Source organism: Leishmania major, chromosome 1, assembly GCF_000002725.2.
Source record: "Leishmania major strain Friedlin complete genome, chromosome 1".
NCBI lineage: Eukaryota > Euglenozoa > Kinetoplastea > Trypanosomatida > Trypanosomatidae > Leishmania > Leishmania major.
In genome coordinates, this window is record NC_001905.3 from 66343 (window position 1) to 79115 (window position 12773).

Sequence of the window (12773 nt, forward strand, 5' to 3'; positions counted from 1 at the left end):
GCCAGACACAGACCCAGATGCAGACGCACGCGCAGTGACAACCATCCCGTAAGAAGGAGCGCCACATCGTCTCTCTCCTGTGCGAAAACGACGTCCATGAGAATGGGGAAGAGGTTCAGCGGACGGTTCACACACGCACCGCACACACGTCAAGCACACCCACACGCAAGTGAAGCTACGCGACGCTGCATCAGTACGCGCGTGTCTGTGTGTCTGTCTTGGCGGGTGGGGGTGTGGGGGTGCGCGCGCTCGTACTTGTGAATGGGGCTATTCAAGCGCGTGAAGTGGTGCAAGAACATGACAACGACGAAAACGACAACAATAACGGGTGGGCACCTCCGAAAAGTGCGGCGATGGCTGTAAAGAACGTAAGCACCCGTGTGTGAGAGAGAGAGAGAGACGCGCTGGCGAGTGCGTAGAAGGGGTGCGTGCATGCGGATGAGCGCATCTGGGGGGCATCGAGGGAGGCAGCGAGAAGGAGCGGAGAAAAACAACGCCAGCAGCTACTCTCACAAACACGCACACGCGCACACACGCACACACATATACATATACACAGACAAGCAGAGAGGGACGGCAGAGACAGCGAAGCAGGGACGCCTTCCGATCCGCCATACTGGTTGACACAACAGGAACAGACGACATGGAACAGCATGCAACACTGCAAAACAACGACGAGGCGGAAGCCGTGCATCGGTGTGCAGGTCTTCCATCCCCATACACGCTCACACCGGCCCTGGAAAAACTGAGAGAAGAGAAAGAGACCGTGGACATACACAGCAATGAGTAAAGAGGCGGGGGGTGCCGTCGGGAGGTACGCCGTGTGATGGTCTCCCCAACTCCTTCCCGTTGTCTCCCGCCCTCTATATGGAATCCACGCGCCAGTACGTGCATCGATGTGTGTGTGTGTGTGTGTGTGTGTGTGCATGGGTGCACGCATCATCCCCTTTCCAGACCCCACACAAGCAACTGCCTGTCTCTCGCTCTTCGAATCTATAACTCTATCACAAACGCAGCGCATACCACAGCACACCCTCACCCCCTCCTCCACCTCCTCAGCGACACCCCACCGCGCCGCAGAAGAGCCCGTCGCGAGCGCGCTAGCACAGCGGCATGAAGAGAGTCCCTTTGGTGCTGTACTTGTTGCGTGTCGTCTCGATCTGCCGCAGTTCCTCCTCGATGGCGCGCCGCCGCTGCTGGATTGACTGCGTATCGAAGCGGATGGGAATCCGGGCCAGCTGTCCCTCCAGCTCCCGCTGCCGCTCGTCCAGCTGGCGCAGGGTGTCTGCCTTCTCCTCCTCCGAAACGCGGCGCTGACCAGCAGGGATGAGAGAAAGTTGCCGCTGCCTCTCCGCCTCTGCGGCGATCGCCTCCTTCTCTGCCGCCAGCTCTGCCTTGCGCTGCTGCAGGTATCGAGGGACCCGTGCCCGGTTCGGTGCACCCACCCCGCATGATGCCGCACCGCCTGAGGCGTCCGAAGTGCCGCCACCACCGCCGGACGCCGCACTGGCCCCTGGCGCGCACGGTGAACCAAGACGCCCCGGCGAGCCAATAGGTGGCAGCGCGCCGTTGACACCACGTCTAGCGACATGCGAAGCGGCCGACGTGGATGCAGACGCACCAGAACGCGGGCCTGTGTGGGAGCTGGTGTTAGCAGCGGTGGCCTCTCGGTAGCTGAAGCACTGGCTCGCCTCCTCGTCGCACTCGCGCACGTACACGCGAATCTGCACATCGTCGGATGTGCCGCGGCTGCCACTCGGCGCAGCGGCACCACTGCCAGCCCGTCCGTAGCCGTGCGAGCTGACGTGGTCGTATTGTGCCTTTGTCCGTCGCAGTTCCTCCTCCTCGCGCCGTGCCACCGCGTCGTCCTGCATGCGGCGCTGCCGGTTGAGCGCCTCCTGCTCACGAATCTGCATCCGGTTCAGCCGCGCCGCACTTTGAGGCATTTCCGTTGCCGAGTGCGTCTTTCGGTCTTAATCGAGTAGGAGGCTCAGCGCATGTGTACACACACACAGACACACAGACACACTCACAGACACAGAGAGAGAGAGAGAGAGAGAGCGAGTGTGGCAAGCGAGCGAGAGTGGCGACGGCGGCTTTCCTCGACCGTCTTCGGGGAAAGGGCAGGAGGACGGATACGCGTCTGTCTGTCTGTCTGTCTGTCTGTCCGTGTATGTGTGTATGTGTGTGTGTGTGTGTGTGTGTGTGTGTGTGTGTGTATGTGTGTGTGTGTGTGTGTGTGTGTGTGTGTGTGGTGGAGGAAGCGAAAGAGGAGGACACAAGAAGGGGGAGGGATGGTGTGTGCGCGCGCGTTGAGAGCGTAGGCTGGACTGTGCGGTGGGATTAAAGAAGTGCAGTGGCTGCGCATACACGTCTGTGGGTGCGGGATTTGCACATGGGTGTTCGTGCAGAAGTGAGCATGTGACAGACCTGTCGGGGGTCGAGAGAGAGAGAGAGAGAGAGAGATGGCGATGAGCAAGAGACCGTCTCTCTCCATCCTCCATCCTCCATCCTGAAATAGCACGTGTTATGGTAGGATGGCGCGTCAGAATCTGCGCAGTGTGCACGTCAACAAAACCCGCGAGAAAGAGTGGGCGGAAGGCAAACACAGCAGCAGCGGCACCACCAAGAGATGCATAGACATCCGTACAACCAGTATGCGCATCTGTATGTCGCTCGCCGACCACTTCTTCCCATCCTCCTCCGCTCTCACCGACATCCCGCTCCGCCACTTTTCTCTTCTGCCGTCTTCCTTGTCTGCCACACAGTGCGCACGTCGCGTATGCGTGCGGCTGTGCAGAACCCAAACAATGGGCCGCCCTCGGCGCTGAAGCAAGAATCAACATCAACTGCACGACGACCGCGTCGGCGCCATGGGAGTCGGAGGAGGGGGGCGCCAACACGACGAGGAGAACGGCCACCACAACGATATCTGCAATCACAGAGACACACAAGCGACGGCGAAGAGGCTGGGCCAGAGAAAGCAAGACACGAAATGAAGCGGACGGACACACACACACACACACACATACACACACACACACACCTCCTCTACCAGAAGGAAAACGCCTCACACGACCGCGTGCGATGCAGTGTAGAAACGCGGTGCCACGCTGAGGAGGAAGAGGAGGACAGGACTCGAAAGTGGCCTCTACCCAGTTGCCGCTCCTGCTGGGGATTCGTGCCCAGGGCACACTCGCCCGCAGACACACACATCGAAAAGGGCCCGGCACGTCCGCGCTCACGACTTGTTCGCCTCCTCGCGTATTTTTGCCTTCAGCTGCGCTAAGTCTGCTCCAATAACGTAGCCGAGCATCTGCCCCGCCCGCACCAGCATGAACGTTGGCAGCTGCATCACACGGCACTTGGACACGATGTCCGTGTTGTTGTCTGCGTCCACCTTCGCGAACCGCACACTCGCAAACTCATAGGTGAGCCTGTCCAGATCCTTCTCGATGGTCTTGCATGGACCGCACCACACCGCGCTGAAGCACACGACGGTGAGCGTGGGATCGTTCGCGATGTCACGGAACTGCTCCACGCCATACACCTCCGTGAAGGGCATCTCTCTCTCTCTCTCTCTCTCTCTCTCTCTCGGCTTAGCGCTTGTTCCCTCCGCAGGCACTCCGCTGTAGTTGCGTAGGTGTGCGTGTGTTTGCTGAGGGGTAAGGATCGACCATGCGTCAACGCCTGCGCAGGGATGTACGTGTGTGCAGGCGTCTGAGAGGCTACGCAGCCTCACACAGGCGCGCGAGCCGGAAGGTGCAGGGGGAGGGAGGGGATAGAGAAGGTAGCTCGTCGCTCACGAAGAGAAGTAGAGAGCAGGGTGATCGTTGTTGCCGTCTTCGCTGTCGTCCGCTTCTGTGTGCCCCTTCCTGTCTCGCTCACCGCTCCCCCCTTCTCGGTGTGCTGCGCTGCCTTCACAGGCACCTCTGTGTACACACCCACGCCGATAGAGGCGCCGAAATCGCGAGAGCTCGGGAGCGAGCGCGGGGGCTAATGGCCACCAGCAGCGCCGCACCGCCGTCCGTTCTTGTCTACGTGTGTACGTTGCGTGTGCGCTCCTTCTCTCGCGTGACCGCCACCTCCGTCCGAAATCTCACGTCGCTTCTATTCAATTGGTCTTTGGGGGTGCTTTCATTGGGGGCGTGTGGGGTGTGTGTGTGTGTGTGTGTGTGGGGGGGGGGGGGGGAGTGGGTGTGGCAGAGAAAAATGATACGTGTACAGGGATGGAAAGAAAGAGAGAGATGGGCGGGCTGGCAGGCAGGTTGGGGCGCAGTGGAAGCAGGTTGTTCAACTTGTGCGTGGGCAGGCGGGGGAGGGGTCAACACACGCACGCATACGTGTGTATGTATGTGTGTGTGTGTGTGTGTGTGTGTGTATGCGTGTGTGTGTGCGTGGAAGAAGTCTGCTGCTTCGTTGCTGCGTTTCCGCATCGCAGCACGCACGCCACACGGATGCAGACAACGACGTGAAAGGGGCGTGGGAGCGAAGACGGAGTCGAACGCGTCAGCAGCCCCCGAACGCCACATAAGCCTGTGTGAGGCCCTGCCTTGAAGCAGTCAGGGCCTCCCTCCCTCCCCGCCTCGTGCCACCACCACCACCACCACCACCCTCCCTCCCACCACCCCCTCATATGCACACGCTGCAGAGTCCGTGCAGCTGAGTAGGTTTTCTTCTCTTTTAGGCCATCCCTTTTCCTTATGCAAGCACGTCCCTGTGTCACGCAGCGCCGCCGCGAGCACCGGTGGAGGTGGTGGCCTCCTCTCCGTAGCATCGTTTCACGTTGGTTCATTATATATATATATATATATATATGTATGTGTGTGTGTGTGTTTGCGATATCGCCCTCCTCTCCCCTCCCCTCCCTTCCGTGCTGGACGTAGGCGTTGATACGTGTGACAGACTGCGAGGCGCAATGCAGCGAGAGGGAAGAGGGGTGATGATGGCCGCTCGCGTACCTGGTGCGCGCCAGCTGCGAACATGTCCGACCAACGACAACACACAAAAACGCCAGAGACCCGCGCGGCGCGAGTACGAGTAATGGCAGAGGGATGGAGGGCGTGTCGAGGGCAGCAGCGAAGTACCCACACACACAGCGCACGCGATCACGACACACACATGCACACACACATGCACATCTCTGCCCACGTCCTCTGCGCCCCCCCCCTCCTCCCCCCCTCCCCGGTGTCTCTCTTTCTCGTCAACCAGGGATAAGTGGGTCATCAGCGTCGACCGGCCACCCCAACCGTTTGAACGTCTTCTCCATGTGCGGCGGCAGCGGCGCCGTGACGCACACAAACTCGCCGGCGCCGTTCTTGTAGGGGAGCTGAATCTTGCGGTGATGGAGGTGCAGTGGGACGTCTTTGCGAGCGGGGTCCCAGAAGAGTGACAGGGAGTGCGGGAAGGCGCTCTCGCCACCATACTTCGCGTCGCCAAGGAGCGGGGCTCGCAGCGCGTGGGCGGCCATAATGCGCTCTTGATGCCGCCGCGTCGTCAGGGGGTAAAAGGAGATGAAGCTGCCGAACTCCAGCGCGGAGGCGTTCACAACGAACTCAGCGATGCCTACCTTGGAGTCCGCGGTGGGGGTGGGGCGAGCAACAATGACATCGCCGCCCTGCCCCTTCTGAACCTCGAAGTGCATGCGAATGCGGCCGAAATTCACGGGCGGCTTTCCTACCGCGAAACCCCAGTACACGCTGTTCGGTACGACGCGCTTCACAAACATGCGGCCCAGCATGCGGTGCGTGTTCGCACTGCGCGCTAGCACCACGCACCCGCTCGTCTCGGTGTCAAGGTTGTGGCATATGACCGGTGTTTGCGTGTTGGTGTACCGCCACGCCGGAAGGAGGTCTGTGATGTTCATGGCGAGAGGGTCGTGCGTCGGCATGATCGGCACGCCGCTCGGCTTGTTGATCACGATGACATGTTCGTTCTTGAAGAGCACCATCTCCTGCGCCATCTCGCGCGTCTTGGCGGAGAGGTGAAACTTCTGCCGCCGCTCCTGCTGCTGCGAGGTCGAGGAGCTCTGCAGCTCCACACCACTCGGCGGCGCCAGCTGGCGTTCCCAGAAGCTCGCTGTCGGCACGACGACAAGCTCATCGAACTCCAGACGATCCGTCAGCCGCGTGTATCGCTTCTTTCCGTTTTTCCGGTAGCGGTAGATGTGCCCCTGCTGCACCAGCCGCTTCACCGTCTCGTAGTCCCACTCCGGGTGGTGCTGCGTAACGAAGTCATCCACGCGCTGGCCGAACCAGTCCTGCGTGACGACATGGTACTGCAGCTCATTCGACTTGCGGGACAGCTCCTCGCGTGCCTGTAGAGAGAGCGGGATATGTTGTCTACGTCGCTTCTCTACGGGCGCCCTCTGCGGCACCGGCTCCAGTTCCGAGAGATGCTTGGCAAAGGACGGCTGCCATGCCAGCAGCAGAAAGAGGCGCCGCATCACACAATCCGGCGAGCGGAACTCAAAGAGAGTGTAGTGAAGCGTGCGAGCACGCAAGACTCGAGAGAAAAAAGATGTTCGATGGGCGAGGCAAGGATGCCCGACCGATGCGGGGGACGCTGCTGTGACGAAGAAGGTAGCTGCGATGTCGGCCCGCCCTGCCAGCACGACACGAGGCACCACGGAAGAAACACGTCCGCGAAGCCAGCGTCCGTGCCGGTCAGTCCGCTCCAAGCAGGAAGAGAGCACCGCTGAGCAAGCAAGCGAAGCAACCTACACAGACATGGCAGTGAGGGAGCGGTGATACAGCGAAGAAGAGGAGGAGGCAAAATAGCTGAGCGCTGGCGTGTGTCGGACATCGAAACAACGGCACGTCATTTACCGCAAGGAGCTGCGGCGTGAAGAGAAGACACTGCTCCAAGATACTGCACCTCAGCCATACGAGGCACATCCAAACAAGCCGTTGATGGACGGTCTAACTGTTGGCACGCCCCCAATGACGGGATGAACCTCCGCGCGTGGCATCCCAGGGCCCAGCGCACCCCTCCACCCCCGCTCTCTCTCTCTCTCTCTCTCTGTGCGCGGAAGCCCGGCAGCCCCCTCCCCCTCTATCCCTGCCAACGCCGAACCACTTCTGGTGCTGACAGGGGTGGGCCCTTACGACGTAGGGCAAGGTCAGCGCGACGTAGCGCTGCGGATGCCGGCGGCGCTGTCGTGCATGGCGCTGCGTCCGAGCCACCCCGCGACAGTGAGCACAGGCTTGCACCGTCCGTGCGATGGGCGGTGCGCGACAGCGCGGCTCGAGCGCATCGCAGCCGGCCCCTCACACTGGCCCACGGGGAGGGGTGCGGGGGCGTGAGTGTCACCGCGACGGGGAGATGCACCCAAGGGGGGAGGTGGGGGGAGTGGCGACCGGCATGATGGAGGGGCGGCTGTGAGGTGGTGCGTGCATGTATGTGTGGGTGTGCGGGCGCGAGAGTTTATGAGGATTTTCTGCGGTTCTTTGCACGTTTTCATCGCTTCCTCGCTTTCTTTCCCTGTCGGTGATGGCGTACCCCTCATTGGGGCGCCAAGGGTGCTGCAGGCACATGGCAGAGCGGTGACGATCAGAGCAGGGAGAAAACGAAAAACTGACGGAGCGCTGCATCCGGCATGCTCACTGGCGTGGTTGGCCGCCGCCGCAGACGAAGGAAACCGCGTAGTCCTGAGAAGCACAGGTGCGAAAACAAGACAAAGCAAGGGGGGTCTACTTCGAGTTTGTGCTTTCCTCCGCCGTCCCCGCGGCAGTACCGAGAGGCGCCACCCCTAAATCCTCCATTATGTGCATATACTTGGGTGCGTAGTCGTGCTTCCACGCGCGAATCGCGTCAGGAGCCCTCACCTTGAACGCCTCCATCTTGCCGGCAGTACGCTTCTCATGGTACTTAAGCAGCTCGCCACGGAGGTACATGATGCGGTAACGCTGGTAGTTTTCCTCCCGGTTAACCTCCTGCGCGCACCCATTCATAGCATCCCGGTGGGGATAGCATAGCTTCATGTTGTACGGCTTTTGACTGTTCACGCACTGCTCATACTTTTGAATGAACGTAATGCACTTGCGTGTCGTCTCCTCTTTCATGCGCTGCAGGATGCCGTCATGAATTCGGTGCTGCAGGTGGCGCTGCACCTCCGGTGGGGTGCGCGCCATCATTTCTTCCAGCTCGGCATTCAAGGTATGATCCGTCTCATCATAGCCGATCTGATCTGATTTGTCATACGTAGACATGTTAGAGACTAGAATGAGGCCACTGTATGTGGGGACGTCTGGAATTTTTCGGCGCTGAGATGGGTGCGGCTGCGTGTGTGTAAGCAGCTAAAGATGGTTTCGACGGAAAGCGGCCACGTCGAGAACGCCCTTGAGGCTGCGCGAACACAGACAGATCCGTCTGCACGGTCAACCTGAAGTGACACCGGCAGCCATTTGTTTGTCGAGCGCTCAAAGAGTAAAAGTATGGACGGCAAAAGCGAGACGCTGGTGCGCAGTGAACACCTCCTGCCGAGCAGACGACGGAGTCCAAAGCGGTTTCCCAGTAGACGGCGTTGTGTGAACGCCGTGGCGGTCACATCTCCTTCCCAAGGGCTTTTCCCTCCATCTGTCAAGTCTAGGCGACAGACATGGAAACTTGGAAAAGAGAGACAACGTGAAGAGAATCGCACGGGGGGCCCTTACAGCCGCAGAACAATCAGCAGGCTTGTTCACATGTGTTGTGTATTTTGGCTCTCCTGCATACCCAGGAAAAGATGCAAACAGCACTGCGCCTCCATCACTTGTGACCACGCGCACACGACGACGCTAAAGGAATCGCTCGCCTGTGCCCTTTTCGCCGTGCATCGATACTTTGACAGCAAGCCATATCAATCCCCTTGAGTTACCGGAGCGAACATGCATCCTAGAAGAAAACAAAACAAAGAAAAGCAAAGACTCCTTGTTCGCACATCGTGCTGCGGAAGTGGAGTGAGCCATCCGTTACTCTCAAATCGGGAGATTTGAGTGTTTGAGAGAGTTCCGCAGCACCTCCTCAGCAGCGAACAACATACATAAACTGTACGAAAGAAAGGAATGGAGCAAAGCAGCCATTCCTGTTGCTGTTGTTATCTCCCTTTTAAGAATGGAGCAACAGTGGTGTAGCAGATCGGCTAAACAGCGTCACGAGCCTCCGGCGGCCTTCCGCTCCGCAGCAGCGGCCTGCTTCAAACGCATCGCCTCGGCATCCGCCTCTCTGCGCGCAGCGTGGGAAAGACCGTCCTCGCGGTGGCCTTTATTCTTCTCCTGCTGCTTCTTGATATTCTTCTCCCGCGCGAGATCACGCTGGTTGCCACGGGTCATTGCTCTTGTGTAAGAGGGCAGTGAAGAAGGCGTGTGAATTTGGAGTTTGTGAGAGAGCTTGGTGCACTGTATGAGGTATACTTGTCTGCTATGGCGCGTGACGTCGAGGTTGATGTTTGTTTGTTGCGAGATGACAAAAGTAGGCAAAGGAGAGAGAAGACCAGATGCGCCTGCATGCAAGGGAACAACACCGTTTCCCGTGGAATTTGTTCGTCCCACGTGCTTGTATGGCTGCTTTCATAGCAAAATCTAGGTTCAGGCATGACGATAATGGCCTAAGAGCTGGTGGAGAGAGGCAGCAATGTCCAAAGCCTCTTCGACGCGGGCGACGGCTATTGTGGCTGCCCAAGAAGCACTTGAGGAGAAACAACGAGAGCATTTACTTTTTCCAGTTTGCATAATTGTTGTGGAAATAGCGCCGTTGCGCCCGTCGCGCCTTCCCGGCACGGTCTCCTCTATTGGGCTCGGTGTTATATTTTGTGGTTGTTTGTTTGTTCCCACCCTCAATCAGAATAAGCTACTGTTCACAAAAAACCCAGTGATGGAAAAAAAAAAAACTGCGGTTACTCACAAAGACTCCGTGTCCCCTCGGCAAGGAATTCGGACAGAGCTGGAACCAGCTTCTTGCGAGAAATAGAAGGGTCGCTGAGGGAGTACGAGGCGTACTCGTATGATCCGTCCACCGTCTGACACTTTGTGATCACGGTAAATGACACGCCATCCGGGGCCTCCGCTACAAAAGGAGCAAAAAAGGAGATCACGTCAGGCTTTGCACAGAAGGCGACCTCGCGAGTGTGCTTGCCGCCGACTTTCCCGGCAAATGCAACGATGAGCACATCCAACTGATGCTGCTCCACGTACTTGGCAGCCTCCGCCACAATTAAATCCACAGAAAAGTGAGCTTCTAGCTGCTTGCACGCACACGGCACACTACTGGTGCCCGCGGACATAACGCCCTTCTGCGTTCTGGCTTTGAAGCTGAACTGTTTGTAATCTCGCCTCAAGATTTGTGGAACGCTGAGTGCCAGCACGTCATCCTTCCACTTCGACAGCTTTTCAAAGAGAGCCGCGGCGTCAGCACTGTCAGCGACCTCCTTTGCACGCAACCACTCGTATGCAGCGATATCCTCAGGTGTCACCTTCTTTTGTGCCGGCTCAAAGTTCACTGTATCCAGAACAATCGGAGCCGTTAGCAGCGTGGGACACACAACATCCTCGCCACATTCGCGGTAGAGCTCCGTAACGAGTGTGCACGCGGATCCGACAGTTCGCAGAACTCTTAGCTTGGATGCGGTTTTGAGGTACTGCTGCTCGTCAAAGTGATGGTCCACTACTCCGACAACTCTAGAGGCGAGGTCGCTTTGGTTCTCCCTAAGCTTATTGTGATCATAAAGAACAACCGAAGCGTTGAGAGCAGCAATATCGACAAGGTTATGCGCGATCTGTCCCCTCTGTACCGACATCAAGAGCGATGCATCGATCCCGAGCTCCTTGAAGAGATTCGTCACATCGTTGCGCAGGCCGAAATCTTCTTGTGGAAAGTTCAGCGCCGGCACAGGGTTCTCAAAACCGAATTTGGGCTGCTTATCAAAAAGCATGGCGAGGTAAATGCAGCCGACAATGCTGTCCATGTCACCTCCCTCGTTTCCCTGCACCACGGTCAGTGGCTGCACTTTGCCGGCAACCTTCTTGAGGCAGCGGCGCAAGAAGTCGTTGATAACGCCAGACATTTGGAAGCCTATGAACCGTAGAATGGGGAAAAGGAAAAGTAGCTAAGTTGCGCAAGCGTAGTTGTACATGAAGTGCTATGTCGACCCCTTCCCTGCCCAGAGTGGGGCTACCACACAAGAGGAACAAAGAGAAAGAAGGAGAAGCTACCGCTCTCACGCTTTCCTCGAAACAAAACCGTGTATGATGGTGCATGGTTTGCCTTTTGTCGATTTACGAGTACATTGAAGAACGCAGATACTATTCGTCTGCCAACGCATCTCACGCTGTGTAGCGAGGAACAGCATTGACAGAACATAAATGAAGCTACGACTGCAATACAGCTTTTGCTGGCATCCCTGCACCGCTTAGCCAGCACTCTAAATCGGTTTAGAAACAGAGTCCCTTTTCATCAAAAGTTGTCTGGAGCGCTTCAGATACGGATAGGTGGCAATGCAAATGGGCAGCTGAACGGGCGTCCATAGCGACATAAATAAGGATGCAGCAGTGAAGTTGGCGACAAGTCGCGCGCTCACAACAAGCTGTCCGCCAAATAATGACCAGCTTTTGCCTTCGATGGAGTTTAGGTCTACGTACTTTGAGGCGCCGACAGATTTCAAAAAGCCAATAAGGTCCTCTTGGCCGAAGTAGCCGTAGTGCAGCAAGCACGTCAGCAGGCAAACGAGGAGCTCATTTGTGATGAAGTAGTATAGTGACAAAGGGACGCCGTGCTCCATGACCACTGTCCTCATGGACATTCTGCGCGTGTGGAGAGCGGGTGGGCGCACCACACGAATGCACCTGAACAGCATATGAAGCCTGCTCTGAAGTGCTATGGAATCGCCCCTTGTGAGTGGTGACGCTTGTAAGAGCGGAGAAGAGACAGCGAGGCAAAGTGAACAGCATGTAGAAGGTAAATGGTGAGGGGCAATCAGTGCATTGTATTCTCTCCAGAGCGGGGGATCACATGGACGCAGTCGCATCAGTAGATCTGCGTCGTAGTGGGAAAAAGAAAAACTCAGGCAGACTTCTCAGCCTACAGGTACCTGCGCCGGTTTCTGTGAAAAACGGCAAGAATGGCTGCATGACGAACCGCCCATCCCCCCCCCCCTTGCCAACAGCCCCCCCCCTCCAGGTACAGGTTGCCTCCGAGATCGGTCACAGAAGGTGTGCGACACACTTTGTCGGCTGCGGGACACCACGTGAGAAGAACTGTCTGTGCAGCGAACCGGATAAAGCCAGCAAGCTGTATTCTTCTGCGAGCAGGAAACCGCAGCATTTTCACTGTTTCAGCGCCGAACATGAGACCCACAAGCGAAAAAAAAAGCAGATAAAAACACAAAGTATTGCAGCTTAACCTTCTTTCGATGTGACGTCATTTTACTGTCGCGGGTAGAAGCTGACTACATTCTTTGTTAAAAATACGATGGCGCTTTTTTATGTATGAAGAGTCTCCTTGATCACCAATGCAAAAAAACAAATTCGTTGAACGTGGTGCCGACGAGCAGACTAGCTTCGCACCTCAATCGACTCCAGTCCCTTTAATTTTCTCGAGCCCTCCCTTTCTTTTCGGACCCTATTTCGGCAAAATCACAGCACGCATACACGCACACAAATGAAAGATAGGGTTTACAAAAGCCCTGTTCGTCTTTTCCAATTATAGAATTCCGAGTGCTGTTAGTGAAGCCATGACGCAGTCTGTTTCCATTGGTGCCGACCATAGGCTGGAGGCTACCACCTCAGACTGCGTCAGTT

General features: G+C 57.4%; 7 protein-coding genes across 7 annotated transcripts; all 7 read right to left on the bottom strand.

Annotated features, from left to right (window-relative positions):
• Positions 1-1100: 1100 nt before the first annotated feature.
• On the bottom strand, positions 1101-1946 carry LMJF_01_0260 (conserved hypothetical protein; the record flags this gene model as incomplete). The annotated part of the gene is made up of 1 exon (XM_003721498.1): positions 1101-1946. One exon carries the CDS (start codon positions 1944-1946, stop codon positions 1101-1103), a length of 846 nt encoding a protein of 281 aa, XP_003721546.1.
• Positions 1947-3241: 1295 nt separating this feature from the next.
• LMJF_01_0270 (putative thioredoxin) lies at positions 3242-3565 on the bottom strand (the record flags this gene model as incomplete). The annotated part of the gene is made up of 1 exon (XM_003721499.1): positions 3242-3565. One exon carries the CDS (start codon positions 3563-3565, stop codon positions 3242-3244), a length of 324 nt encoding a protein of 107 aa, XP_003721547.1.
• A 1638-nt stretch (positions 3566-5203) lies between these two features.
• Positions 5204-6445, bottom strand: LMJF_01_0280 (pseudouridylate synthase-like protein; the record flags this gene model as incomplete). Its single annotated transcript, XM_003721500.1, has 1 exon — positions 5204-6445. The coding sequence occupies one exon, from the start codon at positions 6443-6445 to the stop codon at positions 5204-5206; it is 1242 nt and encodes a 413-aa protein (XP_003721548.1).
• A 1246-nt stretch (positions 6446-7691) lies between these two features.
• LMJF_01_0290 (conserved hypothetical protein) lies at positions 7692-8210 on the bottom strand (the record flags this gene model as incomplete). Its single annotated transcript, XM_003721501.1, has 1 exon — positions 7692-8210. One exon carries the CDS (start codon positions 8208-8210, stop codon positions 7692-7694), a length of 519 nt encoding a protein of 172 aa, XP_003721549.1.
• Positions 8211-9131: 921 nt separating this feature from the next.
• Positions 9132-9311, bottom strand: LMJF_01_0300 (conserved hypothetical protein; the record flags this gene model as incomplete). The annotated part of the gene is made up of 1 exon (XM_003721502.1): positions 9132-9311. The coding sequence occupies one exon, from the start codon at positions 9309-9311 to the stop codon at positions 9132-9134; it is 180 nt and encodes a 59-aa protein (XP_003721550.1).
• Positions 9312-9874: 563 nt separating this feature from the next.
• Positions 9875-11041, bottom strand: LMJF_01_0310 (putative acidocalcisomal exopolyphosphatase; the record flags this gene model as incomplete). Its single annotated transcript, XM_003721503.1, has 1 exon — positions 9875-11041. The coding sequence occupies one exon, from the start codon at positions 11039-11041 to the stop codon at positions 9875-9877; it is 1167 nt and encodes a 388-aa protein (XP_003721551.1).
• Positions 11042-11398: 357 nt separating this feature from the next.
• On the bottom strand, positions 11399-11830 carry LMJF_01_0315 (conserved hypothetical protein; the record flags this gene model as incomplete). Its single annotated transcript, XM_003721504.1, has 1 exon — positions 11399-11830. One exon carries the CDS (start codon positions 11828-11830, stop codon positions 11399-11401), a length of 432 nt encoding a protein of 143 aa, XP_003721552.1.
• Positions 11831-12773: the final 943 nt, after the last annotated feature.